General features: G+C 42.0%; 1 protein-coding gene across 1 annotated transcript in view; it reads right to left on the reverse strand.

The window, feature by feature from the left end:
- Positions 1-4101: 4101 nt before the first annotated feature.
- LOC120403947 (60S ribosomal protein L37-like) overlaps positions 4102-23138 on the reverse strand; it is a 79975-nt gene continuing 60938 nt past the window's right edge. Inside the window, exon 3 of the mRNA XM_039535975.1 lies at positions 4102-4137. Coding sequence (XP_039391909.1) covers positions 4102-4137 — 36 coding nt within the window. The remainder of the gene's footprint in view (positions 4138-23138) is intronic.

Consider the following 23138-nt stretch of genomic DNA (forward strand, 5'->3'; position numbering starts at 1 on the left):
GGACACGCTCAGGCGCCTTGTGGATGTTCTGCAGGACCGCAGGCAGGAGGACAGAGCCCCCCTGCACTGTATCTGCAACCGCCCTCCCCCGCCACAAAGTCCAATACCCCCCTCACCCAAAATAACAAGAAGGAGGTGCGCCAGGGGCCGTGAAAACTGTCATTCCACCCAAGCAGAGTGCTCAAGTACCAAAAAGCTCTCATTCGCTAAATTTTGAGAAGTCCTTCCCTTCCTGGATCACCCAAGCCCAAATCCCAGTTTCATCCCCTCACTGTGTAGTTGATTATTAAAAATAGTTTGCTGTTCATTACTGTTTCCGTCATGTTTCTTTACAGAAGACTTTGTGTGAAGGGAGGGGAGGGGGTTGGTAATTGCATAGGACGGTCACCATTACCTGGTGCAGGATCTACAGCAGGTCACACACACATAGTGCAGTCACTAGGCACCCTGGTCAGTCTGGGAGGTGTTTTTCATGTTCTGTGCATAGGCGGCAGGTGCCCTGCTCCAGCTATATTTGGAGCTGGGTCTCTCCCTCAGCCCTGCCTGGATCGGGCCCTGGCCCACACGGGTCTTCCCCCGTCCCGCCGCGCTGCGTACCTGCCTGACAGTAGTGCGGCTCCCCACAGAAATGCTGTCTGGTGCCCCAGGGTCCTAGCGCCTGCCATCCACAAATGGCAAGGCAGGCTGCCCTTACCCTGCCCTTCCACCATAGTCCTGAGCCTCTCCAATGCCCCAAACCCTCAGCCCCAGCCAGAGCCCTCATCCCCCTACACCTCCTCCCCCTTCCCACACACCCCTCACCCCTTCCTACGCCCCCATCCCCAGCCCAGAGCCTGCACCCCTCAACCCTTCCTTCACACCCACCTGTAAACGTCCTCCCCCCAGTCCTCCCTCGCCACAAGGCCACATAGCCCCCGCACACAGAGTCCCAAAACAGAGGGATGGCAGGCTTCGTTGAAACAACCAGTCCGGCAGTGCAGACCGCTCTAGGAGCAGGAGCCTGTCATTCCTCGAGTGTAGAAGCGGTCCGTACATCACTGCACACCCTACCCACCACAGTCTGCGTCCCTGTTTCAACCCTTTAATGCGAATTCATTAGTAAAGAAAACGTTGTTAATTAACAATATTCCATTAACTTTATTTTTAAACGTGTGTTGGAAGGGGGGAAACGTGGTGAACGGGCTATGTAACCGCAAAAGAAAGTCAACAGTAACTGAAAGAGGGGCAGGTTCAGCTTCTCTGTAAAGAACCTGACCAGTCACAGGTTACCCTGCAACCTGAGGAACCTATCTTTCAAAGCCTCTCGGATGCACAGCGCTTCCCGCTGGGCTCTTCTAATTGCACGGGTGTCTGGCTGAGCGTAATCAGCAGCCAGGCGATTTGCCTCAACCTCCCATCCCGCCATAAAGGTCTCCCCCTTGCTCTCACAGAGATTGTGGAGCACACAGCAAGCAGCAATAACAATGGGGATATTGCTTTCGCTGAGATCCGAGCGAGTCAGTAAACTTCGCCATCTCCCCTTGAGACGTCCGAAAGCACACTCCACCACCATTCTGCACTTGCTCAGCCGGTAGTTGAAGAGTTCCTTGTCGCTGTTCAAGGTGCCTGTATAGGGCTTCATGAGCCAGGGCATTAGCGGGTAGGCTGGGTCCCCGAGGATCACTGTAGGCATCTCCACATCCCCAACAGTTATTTTGTGGTCCGGGAAGAAACTACCTTCCTGCAGGCATCTAAACAGACCAGAGTTCCTGAAAACACGCGCGTCATGAACCTTGCCCGGCCACCCGACGTTGATGTTGGTAAAGCATCCCCTATGGTCCACCAGCGCTTGCAGCACCGTTGAAAAGTAGCCCTTTCGGTTAATATACTGGCTGGCCTGGTGGGCTGGTCCCAGGATAGGGATGTGAGTCCCATCTATAGCCCCACCGCAGTTTGGGAATCCCATCGTGGCGAAGCCATCTATGACGACCTGGACATTTCCCAGGGCCACTACCTTCGAGAGCAGGAGCTCAATGATTGCGTGGGCTACTTGCATCACAGCAAGCCCCACGGTAGATTTGCCCACGCCAAAGTGGTTCGCTACTGACCGGTAGCTGTCTGGTGTGGCAAGTTTCCAGAGGGCTATGGCCACTCGCTTCTGCACAGTCAGGGCTGCTTGCATGCGGGTGTCCTTGCGCTTCAGGGCAGGGGACAGCAAGTCACAGAGTTCAAGGAAAGTGCCCTTACGCATCCTGAAGTTTCGCAGCCACTGTGATTCATCCCAGACCTGCAGCACTATGCGGTCCCACCAGTCCGTGCTTGTTTCCCGGGCCCAGAATCGCCGTCCCATAGCATGAACATGACCCATTGCCACCATTATCTCCACGGCGTGGCGTACCGTGCTTTCTGAGAGGTCTGTGCCACTCTGAGACTTCATGTCCTCACCGCGCTGCTGGAGCCTCCTCGCCTGAAATCTCAGCATCTGACTGTTGAAGAGGTGTACGATAAGGTGCGAGGAGTTGACAACGGCCATAAGTGCAGCGATGATCGCAGCGGGCTCCATGATCACAGTGGAGTGGAGTGCTGTGGCGTCTGCGCTGTCACTAACAGGAAAAGTGCGCGAACTGATTTCCCGCCGGCGGGAGTGACGGTTGAATGCTGACAGTTACCCAAGACCACCCTTGACACAGTTTTCCCCCCAGCATGCATTGGGGGGAAATCCCAAAATTCCAATGGGCAGCGGGGAGTGCGGGAACTGTGGGATAGCTTCCCACAGTGCACCGCTTCCAGTTTCGACGCTTGCCCCGTTAGTGTGGACTCACAAAGTCGAATTAGTGTCCTTAGTGTGGACACACAAATTCGACTTTGTAAGGTCGATTCTACAAATTCAAATTAACTTATATCGAACTAATCTGGTAGTGTAGACATACCCTCAGTTAAGTGTATAGATTTAAAGAAAACCCTGTTACAAGAAAATACAAAACTGAGAGTAGCAAAATATAAATAACTCTTCCCCCATTACTACATTTAAAGAAAAGTTGGTGAATCAGACTAGTTGAGACAATTTAACTAGCACAGTTTGGCTAAAATCAAAACAACATGCAAAACATACAATTACAATAGAAGTTATTTTTCCCTCCCAATTTCCCCTTGCTATAATTAGCATTGCCCATGCTTCCCTGTTAGAGGGTTAACAATATCACTAACCTGCTGCAAAATGCTTCAGAGTTAGGAACAACAGCCTGCTTTCTGCTCCTGGGCTCATCTTCTCCCAACTCACATAGGGCACATGACCTTCTGGAAAGCAGTTTGCCCTCATAGAATCTGGCGCCGGCAACAGGGAACCTATTGAGCATACCCCAAACTACCACACCCATTCCAGAAGCTTCTGGATGTGGAGTGCTTAATCTGCCTACCAACAGTGACCCAGACACAACTCACTCCTACCTCCCCCCAATGGGTCTCTTAAAGAGATATCTCCCTATTAGGCATATGGGTTACACTTACAGCCTTCTCTCAGGAAATATCTTATATACATTAATTGCTAGTATTGTCTACCTATCATTGCAGATGATCTAGTAACTACTGACTTGGAAGCATGAATCACATGAAAATATTCAAAAACACCAACAGAGGAAGGCAAAATGCACATTTACAACAAAGTCCTAGATCTATGGAAACATTTATGTACCTGCATAACTTTATTCAGATAAGTAGTTCCCATTGAGAGCTACATATATGATTAATGTTATGCGTATGTCTAAATGTTTGGAAAATCTGGAGCAATTTTTTTCATTTATGTTTTGGAAAGTTGATCCAATTTAGAGCTCATCAAAAATTGGATCACCAACCTGAAACAGATCTGCTGTGTCATTTTTAATTATGTTAAATACTGAGCAGGATGTACAACCAGATATATTGCATCAGAAGGATCTGGAAACCACACTCTATTTTTAATCAAACCTTCTGCAAAGAGGAGTGAAATTGTCAGGCATAGAGAAGCACATGAATTAAGATGGGGAAAACCATAGGAAAAGAATCACAAGAATAGTATATATCAGAGCACATCTCCAAGCTTCAACTAGAAAGCAGTTGAAAGCAAATTTCTGGACTGGAACATCTTCAAACTTTGCAGTTATCTTCTAGCTCTTTCATGAGCTGAATAAATAAAATTAGGAACCAATAACCCCACAAACTTTAGGAATGTCTGGATCTTAGTCTTCACTTGGAGGCTGAGACCCTTCTCATATGTGTGATAACTCTACTGAAAACACTGAGGACTGAATTTCTCCATGGTAGTGGCCAATGTATCTTAATTCAGTTTGGAATGGAAAATAGACAATGACAATTCTTCCCCAGCCAATCTATCCCTGGTGTGAATAAACTCTACTAGAATTATCAAATGATGCTCTCTCTCCTCCTTGTGGACTTCAATAAATACACCTGAACAATAATAAAGCAATGTCTCAGACTTCATACACATTGTCTTCTGCTGTATTTATAGACAAATGAAATAGAAATTTACACAAAACAATTGGTGAATCTGAAAATGACCAAAGATTATAACATTAGTTTACAGGTTTTGATAAGAATAAAAGAGTTCGAAGCTCATCAGAAACCTATTCAGACTATCCAAAACATTGTGGTTGAGATAGCAAACTTGATATTTTTCAAGAACAGGCTTTTTTTGGCAGTTTTCTGGTAATTTGTTCTGGACTGGTCCCACATAGAATCATAGAACATCAAGGTTGGAAGGGACCTCAGAAGGTCATCTAGTCCAACTCCCTGCTCAAAGCAGGACCAATCCCCAACTAAATCATCCCAGCCAGGGCTTTGTCAAGCCTGACCTTAAAAACCTCTAAGGAAGGAGATTCCACCACCTCCCTAGCTTACCCATTCCAGTGCTTCACCACCCTCCTAGTAAAAAAGTTTTTCCTAATATTCAACCTAAACCTCCCCCACTGCAACTTGAGACCATTACTCCTTGTTCTGTCATCAGGTACCACTGAGAACAGTCTAGATCCATCCTCTTTGGAACTCCCTTTCAGATAGTTAAAAGCAGCTATCAAATCCTGCCTCATTCTTCTCTTTTGCAGACTAAACAATCTCAGTTCCCTCAGCCTCTCCTCATAAGTCATGTGCTCCAGCCCCCTAGTCATTTTTGTTGTCCTCCGCTGGACTCTTTCCAATTTTTTCACATCCTTTTTGTAGCGTAGGTCTCAAAATTGGACACAGTACTCCAGATGAGGTCTCACCAGTGTCGAATAGAGGGGAATGATCACGTCCCTCAATCTGCTGGCAATGCCCCTACTAATGCAGCCCCAAATGCTGTTAGCCTTCTTGACAACAAGGGCATACTGTCGACTCATATCTAGCTTCTTGTCCACTGTAACTCCTAGGTCCTTTTCTGCAGAACTGCTGCCTAGCCACTCTGTCCCTTGTCTGTGGCAGTGCATGGGATTATTCTGTCCTAAGTGCAGGACTCTGCACTTGTCCTCGTTGAACCTCATCAGGTTTCTTTTGGCCCACCAACTCAAAGAGGGAGCAGAGCCTGTCAGAACAAGAGCTGCAAAACCTGCAGACATCAACACCCCCGCCCCCCAACACACCTGTCAAGATCCATGGGTCCTACACAGGCCTGTCACAGCATGTGGGATACCTCTGCCAGTGTGTCACAAGGACAAATTTTAACATGGTTTAAATACTAGCTCTTTCAGCTGGCATGATGAACCTCCACTCACAAAAAATCCTAACTGGATTTTTTCAAATCTCAACAAACTCCGGGTGCTCAGTTGCTGTTCCTCTCCTTCCCTCCATAAACTAGGGCTGTGTTCTCACAGACTACTTAGCTTTGGGTTTCTATTCAACTCTATTCTAATCAGAAGTGACAGATCTTCAGGAGAATGTTTATAGGATGACCAAAAGACCATCAAAAACTGAAACTTGTTAAGGACAATGAAAAAAGGAAAATGGGGGGGAAGTGGAGGGAAACAGATTTCATAAAGAGCTACTGAAAAGAGCATTTATTCTGAAATCTTGCTTATCCAAAGTCACATTTCTCCTGTAATGCAATCCAAATTAAAAGGCAGCAGGTTTAAAACTAACATAAGGAAGTATTTCTTCACACAATGCACAGAAATCTGTGGAACTCATTTTCAGGTGATGTTGTGAAGGCCAAAAATTATAACTGGATTTAAAAAAAGTATTAGATAAGTTAATGGAGGATAGGTCCATCAAGGGCCATTAGCCAAGTTGGTCGGGGATGCAACGCCATGCTCTGGGTTTCCCTAAATCTCTAACTGCTAGAACAGGGATCGGTAAGCACCCTGGCAGGCCGGGCTGGTTTGTTTACCTGCCACGTCTGCAGGTTCGGCCAATCACAGCTCCCAGTGGCCATGACTTGCCACTCCAGGCCAATGGGGGCTGCAGGAAGCCGCGGCCATCACATCCCTCGGCCTGCAGCCCCCATTGGTCTGGGACGGCGAACTGTGGGCAGTGGGAGCTGTGATTGGCCGAACCTGTGGACACGGCAGGTAAACAAACCGGCCCGGCCCGCCAGGGTGCTTACTCTGTCGAGCCACATGCCAAAGGTTGCCGATCCCTGTTCTAGAACATTGGACTGAACAAATTATCACTTGATAATTGCTCTGTTCTGTCCTTTACCTCTGAAGCATCTGGCACTAGCCACTGCTGGAAGAGAGGATACTGGGCTTTCTGGACCATTGATCTGACCCACTATGGTCATTCTTATGTTCATACTTTAGCTATATTGCATATGGATTATTTTTGGTGGATTCCAGTTTCAGAGTAAAATATTTTTTTCATCTTAGAGTTTTCAATGTTGCCTATCACTGTAGTATCTAAGTGTTTCCTTGATAAATGATATTGGCATAGTGAGGCCTCAAAGCCTTTTGTTCTTCTCCTTTCTCTAGTTTTAGGAAGACTGGTTTGCAATTCTTCCTTCGTTGGTTGTAGGGGGCCCAGTCCGTTCCTTTCAATTAATGTTATCAGAAGGAACATCAGTCACCAGCCACTGGTGCCTCCATTCCAAATAAAAATATTTAGAGACTGAAAATAAGTCTACAAGAGAATATATGACAAACTGTACTAAAATGGCAGAACAGTTTCATTGAACTGATCAATTCTAGGCCCAGGAATAAAAATTGTAATGAGTGCACTTGCCAATTTAATAGGAGGAAAATTAGATGTTCTTACAAACTACAAAGGCTTTGTAAGTACACTAGCTTCCTTTAGTGCCTGGCTTTTGGGGAAATAATTGCTTGAAACACACTAGGTAACCAAACATCATACAAAAGATTTAGAACCCAACACCTTTTTTAGCAGGTTGAATTCTGACTCTGTATTATTATTGGTAATATTATTATTGATGATTTTCAAGCTGTCTTAATACATCTACTAAACTGAAATAATTGCTGTGTGTATTTTTACCTTTGACTCACATAGAGAAGGTCAAATTAACATAAGAAAATATGCAGTGCTGACACACATTAATTACCATTCTGTGCCTTCTACAGATAGTTTAATCATCATTTAACATTTTGTTGGTAAATCAGTATTTCCAGTGGGAATAAGACTGTTAATATTACCAACCAATATGAGAAACCATAGATTTACATTAAGGTAGTGGAACTGCTGTAAACTAAGGTCCAGATTATGAATCCCTAGTCTCCCATTAATGAGTAATTATTCATAGAATCATAGAATCATAGAACTTAAGATCAGAAGGGACCATTATGATCATCTAGTCTGACCTCCCGCAAGATGCAGGCCACAAAAGCTGACCCACCCTTGACCCATAATTCTCTCCCTTGACTCAGATGTTGAAGTCCCCAAATCCTGATTTAAAGACTTCAAGTAGCAGATAATTCTCCAGCAAGCGACCCCTGCCCCATGCTGCGGAGGAAGGCGAAAAACCTCCAGGGCCACTGCCAATCTACCCTGGAGGAAAATTCCTTCCCGACCCCAAATATGGCAATCAGCTGAACCCCGAGCATGTGGGCAAGACTCTCGAGCCAGACACTCAGGAAAAAGACTTTCAATATCCCAACATTGACCCTCGGTACTAATTACCAGTGGTGGCACGTTATTGACCTTTTGACTAAATCACGTTATCCTATCAAACCATTCCCTCCATAAACTTATCAAGCTTAATCTTAAAGCCAGAGAGGTCCTTCGCCCCCACTGTTTCCCTCGGTAGGCTGTTCCAGAATTTCACTCCCCTGATGGTTAGAAACCTTCATCTAATTTCAAGCCTAAACTTCCCGACTGCCAATTTATATCCATTTGTTCTCGTGTCCACATTAATACTGAGCTGAAATAATTCCTCTCCCTCCCTGGTATTTATCCCTCTGATATATTTAAAGAGAGCAATCATATCTCCTCTCAACCTTCTTTTGGTTAAGGAAAACAAACCGAGCTCCTCAAGTCTCCTTTCATACGACAGGCTTTCCATTCCTCGGATCATTCTAGTGGCCCTTCTTTGTACCCGTTCCAGTTTGAATTCATCCTTCTTAAACATGGGCAACCAAAACTGCACACAGTACTCCAAATGAGGTCTCACCAACGCCTTGTATAACGGGACTAGCACCTCCTTATCTCTACTAGAAATAGCTCGCCTAATGCATCCCAAGACTGCATTAGCTTTTTTAACGGCCACATCACATTGCAGACTCATAGTCATCCTGCGATCAACCAGGACTCCGAGGTCCTACTCCTCGTCCGTTACTTCCAACTAAAATTCCTGTTAGTCATCCCTAAATGCATAACCTTACACTTCTCACTATTGAATTTCATCCTATTACTAATACTCCAGTTTACAAGGTCATCCAAATCTCCCTGGAGGATATCCCGGTCCTTCTCCAAATTGGCAATACCTCCCAACTTCGTCTCATCCACAAACTTTATCAGCCCACTCCTACTTTTGGTTCCGAGGTCAGTCATAAATAGATTGAATAAGATCGGACCCAAAACCGAACCTTGAGGAACTCCACTGGTAACCTCCCTCCAACCCAACAGCTCACCTTTCAATATGACCCGCTGCAGTCTCCCCTTTAACCAGTTCCTTATCCACCTCTGGATTTTCATTTCGATCCCCATCTTTTCCAATTTAACCAGTAATTCTTCATGCGGTACCGTATCAAACGCCTTACTGAAATCAAGATATATTAGATCCATCGCATTTCCCTTGTCTAAAAAATCTGTTACTTTCTCAAAGAAGGAGATCAGGTTGGTTTGGCACGATCTACCTTTCATAAAACCATGTTGTAATTTGTCCCAATTGCCATTGACCTCAAGGTCCGTAACTACTCTCTCCTTTAATATTTTTTCCATGATTTTACATACTACAGATGTTAAACTAACAGACCTGTAGTTACCCGGGTCACTTTTTTTCCCCTTCTTGAAAATAGGAACTATATTAGCTAATCTCCAGTCAAACGGTACAACCCCCGAGTTTAGAGATTCATTAAAAATTATCGCTAACGGGCTTGCAATTTCACTCGCCAATTCCTTTAATATTCTAGGATGAAGATTATCCGGGCCGCCTGATTTACTACCATTAAGCTGTTCAAGTTTGGCTTCTACCTCGGATACTGTAATTTCCAACCCCGCACCTTCATTCCCATCAGTCACTCTGCCACTATTCCTAAACCCTTCATTAGCCTCATTAAAGACCGAGGCAAAATATTCGTTTCGATATTGTGCCATGCCTAACTTATCCTTAATCTCCACTCCGTTTACAGTTTTAAGCGGTCCCACTTCTTCTTTTTTGGTTTTCTTCCTATTTATATGGCTAAAAAACCTTTTACTATTGGTTTTAATTCCCTTCGCAAGGTCCATCTCTACCTAGCTTTTGGCCTTTCTCACTGCATCCCTACACCCTCAATAAGGTAGGTTTCTTTGCTGATCCCTCCCATCTTCCACTCCTTGTACGCTTTCTGTTTTTTCTTAATCACCCCTCTGAGACGCTTGCTCATCCAGCTCGGTCTAAAATTGCTACCTACGGACCGTTTTCCCTTTCTCGGGATACAGGCCTCTGACAGCTCCTGCAACTTCAACCTGAAATAATCCCAGGCGTCTTCCACCTTTAGATCCACAAAAACAATCCCATTGATTTGAACTCTTCTTGCTTCCCCTGTAAGAAACTACTTACTCATGTAAGTAAGGAGTTTCCAGTCTGGTCCTACACTATGATATTCTTAAACCCACAGCTGTTCAAAATCTGAATCCTCATCATTCAACTTAGTTTTCAGATATCCGTATCAGGATCCACTCTGGCCCTCTCAACGAGAGGGTGGACGTTCAGCACTTCTGCTGTGTTCATATTCAAGGGGCAGAGCTAAAAAATATAACTCCATGGGTGGTAAATTTGGATTGTGGTTAAATTTTTGTTTTGATGAATGGTTGTGGGTGTTAGCAAAGTTTGAAAAAGACCACCTTGTTTATCAGATAAAATGCATGCATCAAATAATGAACAAATCTAATAAGTCCTTTTACAATTGTATACTTACTATGAAATTGAAAAATATATGATATCTACTACTTTTTCATGCACAATATTACTAAACCAAGCATTCAAAAATCATGAGTGAGGCTTCCAAATACCACTAGATTTGGCTTAAAATCATTAGATTTAATCATCATCATCATCATCATCTGGTATCTGAATCTTTAAGGCTCATTCTTTCAAGTTTTTCTCTGCAACTATGAGAGCTAGAAATTTAGTTAAAAACCAAACAAACTGACAAGACAAAAGAGAGACAATGAAGAGTAGAAAAGTATCTACTACACTAATGATCAATATCATAAAGTGGAAGAAAGTGACTGGTAGAAGGTCTCATCATTCCAGCTTTAGTATTCACATGTGCACTATATTATACTCTATTTAAGCTGTAAAACAAGTTTTATAAGAATTCTTTTATAACAGAATAGATTGTTAATAAATAAAACAAATTTTAAAAGCCATAACTTTTGATTCTCACATAATCCTAAGACTCTAGCATCTAGGGCTAGAAGAAAAACACCAGATATTGTGAGACTGAAAATTAAAACTGACAGCTTCAGGTACCACCATAAACATAATTTAAAATGAAACGTATCAGCATTATAGTTGGTTCATATTTTGGTGCCTGCACTGCCAAATGGTGGCCTGACACTAGAGTGATCTGATCAAGCTATTGGTATTCACAGTTCTTCATCCAGCAGCCAGACTGGCTGTGGATCATCTGTGTATTTCCACACCTGAGTCTTGAACCACAACTGAATTTGAAACCCTCAAAATTCTGTATGCTGCAGATCTAAGATGTGATCAGAGAGGAAAGCCCACCTTGTGGTTAAAACCCTGAATTAGAACTCAAGACATTTGAGTTTGGCACAGTGAGATAAAGTGACTTGCTTAAATAGGCACAAGAAGGCCATACTTAAACTTAGGGTGACCAGACAGGAAGTGTGAGAAATCAGGACAGAGGGTCGGGGGTAATAGGCATCTATATAAGAAAAAGCCCCAAATATTGGAACTGTCCCTATAAAATCGGGACATCTGGTCACCGTAGTTAAACCAGACCGGCTCATCTGTAAAATAGACTAATAATGAATCCTTTCCCCCCATCCTTTGCCTGTATTGTCCATTTAGATTGCAAGCTCTCTGGGGCAGGGACTGTCTCTTACTATATGTGTTTGTACAGCTCTTAGCACAAAGTAGCCCCACTTGTCACTACTGCAATATGAACACTAATTATCCAAAAGAGAACATCTTTCTCTCACTTTTTAGTTGGAAGTGGCTCTTTGAATACCATACACCATGATCAATGTGTACTTGGTTTATAGGGATGGAATTAAAGCTATTGCTAATGTATGTGCTGGGATCTTCCTAATGAATATTTCAGCCACAAAGTTCAGTGTGTAGATCTGTCTAAGCTGCACTGAAACAGACCAAAGCCCTTATGATATCTCAAACTTGACACCAGCTTAGAGAAATGTCCATCTTCTCTCCTGGAAAGAGAATGACCTAGTGCTGACTTGAAGTGTGTTGACTCAGGAGTTCCCAATATAAAGGAAAGCTACAAATTCAATTTCAGAGCTAAGCACTAAAAGGTGCAAGCTTTCCCCTCTGTGTCCTGTTGCCAAATTGCAGCCGAGAAACTTTTGCAAATTGCAGCACATGCTCAAAACAAATTTAATTAAACAATGAAGAAAAAGGAGAATAGTGGCAGCAGAGGCAAGCTATTTGACTGAAGGCTAGAAAGAAGAGAGAACTAAAACCCATCATCTTTATAAAGACCATATTTTAAGTAATCAGATGTCATGAGGAGGAGGAGTATAAACAGTTAGCTCTTTCTGTCCCTATATTGAGAATACATTACAGTGGTGTAATATCTAGATTATAATGGGATGTCAGCATTATTCATGAATGAGGAAGCCATGAAGGAGCCATGCAGGCTGGTTCAAATGAGCAACAATAAAATCTTTACACGAGATCACACCATCATGTTCTCCGTATAAGTCACCTTTTGTTGTTTTTTTGTCCAGAAAAAATAGTTGAGAAATAGTTTAGAGAATTTTAAACATTTTTACAGGGCTATATTTCCCCCATGTTCTTCTACTTTTAAAGCTAGACTCCCTTTATGCAATTAGACCAACTGCATAGGACTTTGAAGGAGAGAAACATACTATTACATTTTTAAAACATCTAATGTCCCTATTCTAAAATCCAGTAGCTCACAATCCTACAAGGTTAGAGGCAAATTTGGTTTTGCCATTTGGAAGGATCAAGAGAGAGTTTCTTGGCTTCCTAATAATGCAAAGCTCACACATCTAGCATAATGGGTCTTGAGAAACAAGGCCTTGAACCAATCCTTTGTGTAGGGTTGGATAGTACCTATCTTTCTCCTCACATCAGTGTAATTTTGAAGGAGGAAGTCTACATTTGTAAGGAGAGGAGGAAACATTACCTGGCAATATGATTTATTAGAATGAAAACAAACAAACAAAACCTATGTAGCTTTTTGGAGCTCCTGAGAGTTCTGGACTAGTAGAATTAGTCTCTGTGAAGACTGATTAGAGGACCAAATGCAGAGGAGGTGATAAAAGGTGGATGGTAAATGCAGTTTAACACTTGGCTTTGGAATTTATTGCATGGATATCACCACTGCATAAGCAGTATTTATATAACATTACATGTTGTTGTTATTAGTCATAGAATATTTGTATGACAGTAGTGCCTAAAAGTTGGGCCCCATTGTGGTAGGCACTATACAAATGGATAAGTGACTGTCCCTGCTGATAGTCAAACAATCTTTAGGCCACATGCAGTCTCTCATTTGGGTTCCTTTGTGCCAGCAGAGAAGCACAAAGGGGTCTTAAAACCCCTTATTTTTGCAGCCTTTTCCAGCATCCTATCATAGGAGATGCTTAGGAGGCATACAGGAGTTAAGGTCAAAGAACTCTGTACATTGACAATCTTCATCAGCATAATGGCCCCCTGGCAGTTTTATGGAAAATACTAGCAGCAATTAAAGTCATCCAAGCAAAATCACACAGACTGAAGTACTTATAGAATTATAACTATGCATTAATTAAAACCAACAGGGGAAAAATAAAATAAAATAAATCCTGCTCACTATTTTCTTACATGATATTTGGTTGAATATTAACCCAATTAGCAAGAGTCATTTTCATTTTTACATATTCACACACATGTTGTGTTGGCAATTTCTATGTTTACTACAATATATATAATTATTACTGAAAATGAGAAAGACAAAAATTAGATGAAATCCTTTGTAGGCACTTTGTTGTGTAACATGACTGTTTCTCCAAGCCTGAATAACATAGTGAATGTATATTATAAATATACATTTGTTGTGATAATGGGCCTACAAGTTTAGCCTATTGTTATTTCAACTGTACAAAATGAATGAAAGTTCATAAAATGTCAATAACCAATAAAAACAAATGTTGAGACAGAAAGACTGAATTAGTCCAAACATTAGGACCTATTGATATAATTCAAGGACTGTGTTAAGATCATATCTGGTACACAAGAATAGTGTGAGAAAATCAATGAAGCAAAACTGGTATGTCCAAAATTGGCCCGCTTAGTGGACAAAATTATTAGTGGATGGGCTATTCCACCCAACACTCCATTTTGGGACCCATAAAATAGGATTTGGGGGAAGGCAGGTTATCACAATGATGGCTGACTGAAAGATGAGACAAGGCGATGGTGAAGTTCATAGGGAGTGAACTTCACCATCTTGGCTACCACCGTAACCATCTCCTGGGACACCAGACCTTCTTCATCCTCATCTGGAGAGTTGTCCTAACCAGACTGGGCCAGAGAGAGGGACTCAGATGACTTTGCCACCTCCACCAACTCAGTTTAAATTACAGACACCACTTAGGATGTGAAACTTCATCATTCTCTGCCTCCCTATGTGTCCTTTTCCTTCCCTGACTTATTTCTTCTCTTTTCTATCTTCCCCTCTTTGCCTTCTGTCCAATAAAAGAGTCTGGCTTAGCTGCAACACAGCTATACGTCTGTGACCAGAAAGGCAACTAAATACAATCCCCTAAACAGCCTAACATTGGTACAAGTTTGCCAGGTCTCATGGGTGATAAAACCATGTGCTGTGCCTGTGTTTTCTGGAATGTGAGAGTTGACAGATTTTTTCACCAAATAGTTACCAAACTAGCAAGAGATTATGCCATTTTAGATTAGTACTAGTAAGTAGCAAGGACCCCATAGAAAAACAACCTTGGCTTGAGTGATCACAAGCTAATTCAGTTTAAACTAAAGGGAAGAATGAACAAAAAATAGGTCTGTTGCTAGGGTCCTTGATTTCAAAAGGACAAACTTTAAAAAAAATTAAATGAATTAGTTAGGGAAGTGGACTGGTCTGAAGAACTCAAGGATCTGAATATGGAGGAGCCTTGGAATTACATTAAGTCAAAGTTGCAGAAGTTATCTGAAGCCTACATCCCAAGCAAGGGGAAAAAACCATAGGGAAGGTGTGATGGGGTGTCCCATGCTGGATGTCCCAGGGATCAGCTGTGCTAGCCAATGCGCCCTCTTCCGGTGGCATCTTGCTGCTGTCACTTCAGCTCCAGAGACCCATGTCACTCCCAGGACTGCAGCATCCTCTTCATGACACAGCTCTCCGGCTGTGCCGCACTCTGTGCTTCCCCCTTCTGGGGGAATGTCACAGTCCCTTCCTCAGTGGCTAGTGGGGGTAGAGGGAGTACCTGGCCATGTGGGTCCCGGCCCAGGGACCCTGTAGATGGCTGCCGCTTGCAGCGCCCCCTCCAACTCCTCAGTTTCCCTGGGCCACTTCCCCAAGGGGCTTAGCACCCTCTTTCCCCTTGTCTCAGGGCCTCAGCCTGCAAATCCCTGCAGCCTGCCGGGTGCTGCCTGCAGCACTGCTCTGTCAAGGGTGCTTGCTACCTTAGCCTGCAAGGCCACCAGTCCTCCTCCCTCCTCAAGCTCCAGGGAGTGACTGAAGCTGCTCTGCAGCCCTTCTTATATGGGCCAGCCCAGCCCTGATTGGCTGCTCCTCGCAGCCACTCTCTGATTGGCCGCCTCCTGCGCAGCCTCCCAAGGGCTCTATTAACCCCTTAGAGCCCAGTTTGAGGAAGGCACCCAATCACAGAAGTTCTGCAGCCCAAAATGCATGAGCAAGCATTTCAAACAGGCGATTAAGAGAAAGTAGAAACCCTGCAAGTGATGGATCTTCAAGGAAAGCTATTTCTTGGAGGTCAGAAAGTGTAGGGAAAAAGTGAGAACTGCCAAAAGCCAAGCAGAGTTGGGCCTTGCAAAGGCTATTTAAAGCAATAGTAAAGGTTTCTATACCCATATAAATAAAAAGAAAAGAAAGAAAGAAGAACTGGGGTCGCTAAACACTGAGGATAGGATGGAGATTAAAGATAATCTAGTCATGGGACTCTAGAGGGGAAGGGATCTGAGATACTACAGATAATTCTTTCCTAGGTGTCTGGCTGATGGGGCTTGCCAACATGTCCATGGCCCAACTGATCACCATATTTGGGTTTGAGAAGGAATTTTCCCCCAGGTAAGATTGGCAGAGACCCCATGTTATTTTTTGCCTTCCTCTGCAATATAGGGCATGGGTCACTTGCAGGTTTAAACTAGAGTAAATAGTGGATTCTTTGTAACTTGAAGTTTTAAAATCATAATAAAATAATAATAAAAAAATAAAATAATAAAATAATAACTTCAGTCTCTCAGTCAGAGGTTATGGGCCAGAAAAACATAAGAACGGCTATACTGGGTCAGACCAATGATTCATTTAGTCCAGTATCCTGTCTTCTGACACTGGCCAATGCCAGCTGCTTCAGAAGGAATGAACAGAATAGGCAATTATTGAGTGATCCATCCCCTATCATCCACTTCCAGCTTCTGACCCTCAGAGGCTAGGGACAGCCAGAGCATGGGGTTGCATCCCTGACCATCCGGGCTAATAGCCAGTGATGGACCTAGCCTCCATGAACTTGTCTAATACTTTTTTGAATCCCACTATAATTTTGGCCTTGGTTGTTTTAAACCTGCTGTCTATTAGTTTCATTTGGTGATCCCTGGTTCTTGTGTTATATGAAGAGTAAATAACACTGCCTTATTTACTTTCTCCACACCAGTCATGATTTTATAGACCTCTATCATATCCCCCTGTAGTCATCTCTTTTCCAAGCTGAAAAATCCCAGTCTTTTTAATGTCTCCTCATATGGAAGCTGTTTCATGCCCTTAATCATTTTTGTTGCCCTTCTCTGTACCTTTTCCAATTCTAATATATCTTTTTTGAGACAGGGCAACCTGAACTGCACACAGTATTTAAGGTGTGGGCGTACCATGGATTTATATAGTGGCATTATGATATTTTCTAGCTTCTTATCTACCCCTTTCTTAAAGATTCCTAACACTGTTAGTTTTTCTGACTACTGCTGCACATTGACCAGAGAATTTTCCACAATGACTTCAAGATCTCTTTCTTGAGTTTTTACAGCTAATTTAGATCCCATCATTTTGACTGTATAGTTGGGTTTATGTTTTCCAATGTGCATTGCTTTACATTTATCAACATTGAATTTCATCTGCTATTTTGTTGTTCAGTCACCCTTTATCTCTTTGTAACGCTTCACAATTTACTTTGGAATTAACTATCCTGAATAAATTTGCATTGTCTACAAATTTTCCCACCTTATTGTTTACCCCTTTTTCCAGATAATTTATGAAATGATGAATAGCACTGACTCCAGTAGGGATCCCTGGGGGACCTCGCTATTTACTTTTCTCCATTCTGAAAACTGACCATTTATTCTTACCCTTTGTTTTCTGTCTTTTAACTAGTTACTGATCCATGGGCGAACCTTTCCACTCAGGCCATGGCTGTTTACTTTGCTTAAGAGCCTTTGGTGAGGAACCTTGTCAAAGGCTTTCTGAAAATCCAAGAATACTATATCCACTGGATCACCCTTGTCCACAGGTTTGTGGACTCCTTCAAAGAATTCTAATAGATTGTTGAGGCCTGCTTTCCCTTTACAAAAGCTGTGTTGACTTCCTGAACAAATCATGTTAATCTATGTGCCTGATAATTCTGTTTTAACTACAGTTTCAACCCATTTGCCTGGTACTGAAGTGAGGCTTACAAGCCTGTAATTGCCAAAATAGCCTTTGGAGCCCTTTATAAAAATTGGTGTCCCATTATTTATCTGTCATGTGGTACAGAAGCTGATTTTACTGATAGGTTACATTACCACAGTTAGTAATTCTGCAATTTCTAATTTGAGTTCCTACCTGGTGCTGGTGATTTATTACTGTTTTATTTCTCCATCTTTTCCAAAACCTCCTCTATTGACACCTCATATTGGGACAGTTCCACAGATTTGTCATCTAAAAGGAATGGGTCGTGTATGGGAATCTCTATTACACCATCTATAGTGAAGACTGATGCAAATAGGGTGACCAGATGTCCTGATTTTATAGGGACAGTCCCAATTTTGGGGTCCTTTTCTTATATAGGCTCCTATTATCCTCCACTCCCTGTCCTGATTTTTCACATTTGCTGTCTGGTGACCCTAGATGCAAATAATTAATTTAGATTCCCTGCAATGGCCTTATTGTCCTTGAGCACTCCCTAGCACCTTATCTATCCAGTGGCCCCACTGGCAGGCTTCCTGCTTCTGATGTATTTAAAAATATTTTGTCTGTCTTTTGCTAGTTTCTCTTCAAATTATTTTTTGGCCTAACTACATATATTTTTACTTTATTATAGCAGTGGGAGGATGAGGTTCTGTGGCCTGCAATGTGCAGGAGGTCAGACTAAATGATCATAATGGTGCCTTCTGGCCTTAAAGTTTATGAATCTCTGAATGGTTGGCATAGATGGGGTACTGAACCCAGACTCTGGTCTAAATGTGGGAGATCTGCAAAATTCTAACCCAATGCAGGTAAGGGAAAGTGTATCCGAAAGACTGCATTCAGAGAGGAGAAAGAGGTGCACTCAGCTCTGTGACCAAAAGAGAGATTTTCAGATTCCTCATGTATGTATGGTGCCTCATCATTTCTTGAGCTAGATTTATTCAAGTGGCAGGGCCTGTTGAAATTCACCATAGGGTACTTAAAGTACTAGATGAAACAATCTGAGAACTGTTAGCAATTATATTTGAGAACTCATGGAGTTCAAGTGAAGTCCCAGAGGACTGGAGAAGGGAAAACGTTGTAACCATCTTTGAAAAGGGGGGACAAATAGTACCTGGGGAATTATAGCTCAATCAACCTAAGTTCAATATCTGGAAGGATTCTAGAACAAATTATTTAACAAACAATTTTTAAGCACCTAGAGGATTATAGGGTGATAAGTAGTAGCAAGCATGGATTTGTAAATAAAAAATCATGCCAGACCAAACTAATTTCCTTCTTTGACAGGGTTAATGGCCTAGTGTATAAGGAGAAGGCAGTGGACGTCATATATATTGATTTCAGGAAAGCTTTTGGTGCAGTCTCATTTGATACACTCATAAGTAAACTAGGGGAACGTGGTCAAGATGAAATGACTATAAAAAGGGTGCACAGTTGGCTGAAAAACCATACTCAAAGCATAGTTATCAATGGTTTGCTGTCAACCTGGAGGGCATATCTAGTGGGATTCCAGGGGTCTGTCCTGGGGTCAAAACTATTCAATATTTTCATTAATGACTTGAATAATAGAGTGGAAAGTATGCATTATAAAATTATGGATGACACCAAACTGGGAGGGGGTTGTAAGCGCTTTGGAGGTCAGGATTAGAATTCAAAACAAACTTGCTAAATTGGAGAATTTGTCTGAAATCAATCAGATGAAAGTCAATAATAAAACTGAAAAATACTGCATTTAGGAAGGAAAAATCAAATACATAACTACAAAATGGGGGATAACTGGCTAGACAGTGGTACTGCTGAGAAGGCCCTATAGGGGTTCTAGCAGATCACAAGTTGAATACGAATTGATGTGATGTAGTAGTGAAAAAGACAAACATCTTTCTGGGATGTATTAATGGGAATGTCATATGAAAGACCTGGGAAGTAATTGTTCCACTCTACTCAGCACTGGTGAGGCCTCAGCTGGAGTATTGTGTCCAGTTTTGGGAGCCCACACTTTAAGAAAAGATGTGGAGAATTTGGAGAGAGTCCCGAGGAGAGCAAAAGTGTTGAAAAGTTTAGAAAGCCTGACCTATGAGGAAATAATAAATAAACAAAACCAAAACCTGGGTTTAAGGTTAAAAAGTCTCAAGAAAAGGAGACTGAGGGGGTACCTGATAACAGTCTTCAAATATGTTAAGGGCCATTAAAAAAAGGACTGTGGTCAACTATTCTCCGTGACCACTGAAGGTAGAACAAGAAGTAATGAGCTTAACCTGCAGCAAAGACGATTTAAGTTAAACATTAGGAAAATATTTCTAACTATAAGGATGTTTAAGGACTAGAATATGTTACCAAGGAGGGCAGGGTATGGAATCTGCATCACTGGAGGTTTTTTAATAACAGGTTAGACGATCAGGGATGATCTAAGTATATTTGATCCTGCCTCAAGATCCTTCCAGACCTACATTTCTGTGATTCTGTGAAGTAATTATCTGAGAAGCAATAGGAACAATTTTCTACAGCTTCACTGTTCAGGACAGAAGTGGATTAATGAAGATAATCCTAAATAAATGGTAGTGAAGTCAAAGAGATGCCAAAATGGCTCCTTACTTTGAAGAACCTTCCCAGTAGATGGAATATTTTTCCACCAAAAACCTAGTCAAATATTTATTCACCCACTGTGTCAGTCCCCTAGAGAAGTTAGTTCCATGCAGGCAATCTCCTTCACTGTCACATTTTTCATTTTTTATTTCTTACTACAATGATATCTATCTTAATATTGTGTGGTTTTTTAATGCAGACAGAATATTTTCTCCTGATAATGTAGTAGGCTAATGGATTTTGCAAGAAAAATGTATATAAAATGTCAACAATAGATAAATACTGCAAATATTCAAAGCGACGGTCTCAGCAGAGACCTGATATACATCTGTTAATATCTAACACTGTATATGAAAGGCCATTACTTTTAGGAAATCAGGTTATATGTGTGTTCAGTTGACAACACCATCCTGGCAGTTTGGTTATTGCTTTGAATAGATTCAATTTTTTTTACCCATTACATTTTCGCCCATTTTTTCTGACTAGTTCAAACCCATCCACTGTTTGATGGTTTAATCTTATTTACTTATTGTTATTACTGTTATAATTGGGTGTGCTCGGTTGATTTTCCAAAGAATCACACATGTTTTGACTCAGCCTCTCATGTTGGAATAGCAATAAGTTTGTGGTGGATTGGGGTTCAGGATCTCTGGTGTAGCTGGGTGAAGGATGCCAGGACTGGAATAGTAGGTAGTGTAATGGAAGAGAAGACAGAAGTGCATTAGCAGATCTGTGTGTGAGTGAAGCATTGGAATTGCTGAAAGTCTGTTTTAAGGCACGACTGAGGAGTATTTGGCAGCGCTCTGTGAAGAAAAACTTGCCTTTGTAATACCTGACTGACACCCTGGCTATGACACCCTCAGATTTATGAGCAGCAAATTCATAAAATAAGTTTTGAAGGAAGACATTTACAACAACTTTCCAAAATACCCTAAATGTATATTTCAATGATGTCTTTAGAAATATTCTATTATGATGCTTTGGAAATTTGTTCAACACCAAGCTGTTGTGAATTTTCTCAAGTACCTCTCCCTGTTGTATCAAGCTAGCTTGCATTAAATCACCTAGTCCTTTTGAAAAATCTTCTTAATTTTCATCATTTAAGTTAAAAATAATACAAATAATACTTCACTGTCTCCATTTTTTTTAGTCTCTTGAAAGCCATAGATCTGCTGTTCCTCTGGAAATTGAGTATTACTTCTTTATGAACAACAAAAGGCTGACAATGTCCAAAGTTAAAGCAGATTAGCCCTGGGATGGAGTTTGCCGTCATATAACCAAGGATGCTGAAAAGGAGTGTGGGGCATGGAGGAGAAAGGAATGAAAGGGGCATGAAAAACATTGCCATTTCTATCGCTGAAGTCTCTTGCTTTCAAACATGATTCAGAGAATAAGCTACAAAAGAAGCTTTTTAATTATAATAACAGCCACTGAACTATGGGAGAATGGTGGAATATGCCAATGAACAGCAGTGTCTAGTGGGTTTAAAGCATTTTGAACAGAAGGAACAAGCACACCTTTAAAAGCTCTAACAACTGCACTGAGAACTGAATAGTTTTCAGCTGATATGTGAATCTGTCTCAGACATTACACACACACGCACACAAAACAGCACCCAGAGATGCAAAATGAAATTTTCCTCCAGATATGCTACTCTTGTGAGCTAAAGGAGTGAGTTTGGCAGGTAAGAATAGAAGGGAGTTTGCAAAGCACAGCCGTATGATTGTGGTGCATTAACATCCAGCATGAAAAGAGGGGGTGCCTAAAGCCATATCAACCCAGGCTCATGCAAGCTATAACAGAGTTGGAGTGAATAAATTCAGGAACACCCAAAGTGATGTCAGAGGTGTTCCTGATTCAGAATATGGGGATTGGAGTAGAGGTGGTCAGCAATTTTCTGTCAGAATGGTTTTCCCACATAAAATGCTCTTTTCACAAAATTGCCAAAGAGTTTGGGTTTTTTTATTGCAAAAATTGAAATGACAGCACCCTGGCTGCCTGTCTGGAAGGCTCTTGTCAGTTTCACAGGGAGAACTGGGCAGGAGGGAGACAAAGAGGCTGAGCTCCAGGGCGGCAAATAGCCAGAGTGCTCAGCCTCCTACAGCCCACCTGCGTGTGCCTATCTTTGGGCTGCCCCTCTGCAGCCCCAATACCTTTTCATAGGTCCTTTTCCAGGCCTGCAGCCTGGGGTTTTTCTAGGCTGGAGCTCCCCAGTTCCCTCTGCCCTTCCCCAGCACTGCTCCACCTCTGGTACCCTGCTCTCCCAGGCAGCCAGGTCTTTCTCTCTCAAGAAGCTAGAGAGAGCCTCTCCTCTTGAGCTCCTGGCTCACAGCCCTTTTATAGGGCAGCTGTGTTTATTTATATCTATTGGCACTGAAATAAGAGAAAAAGTATTTCTCTCTGAAACTTAATATTTTATTTATTTTTATTTATTAATTATTATTATTATTATTATTATTATTATGGTAATAGGTGTCTACTTTTGTGGAAAATTTTAGTTTTTGATCAAAAAATGATTCACTGAAATCTGAAAATTTTCATTTTTTTGGCTGAAAGTCAAACCATCTAATTGGAATTTTTTTGGGCACTCTAGTTTATAATTCACCTTCTGCTGGTATTTCTGAAAGAACTTCCCAACCACTTGTTTTTTAATGGACAAAAACATAAAAGGGACTCAAACCTGGATTGCATTCATCTACAAATCTGAACTAATACTTGCGTAAATAATTTTGGTATTAGTCTAGCTCTATACAATGTACATTACAGACAGGTCTGAGCCTCAAACTTTGGATCCAGATTCAAACTCCCATAAGTTCCAGGGAGTTTGGATCCCATAGAGGTCACATACAAAATCTAGATCCAGATCTTAACTATCTTACATTTTATATGGACAGTATAATCCAAAGT

Source organism: Mauremys reevesii, linkage group 4, assembly GCF_016161935.1.
Source record: "Mauremys reevesii isolate NIE-2019 linkage group 4, ASM1616193v1, whole genome shotgun sequence".
NCBI lineage: Eukaryota > Metazoa > Chordata > Testudines > Geoemydidae > Mauremys > Mauremys reevesii.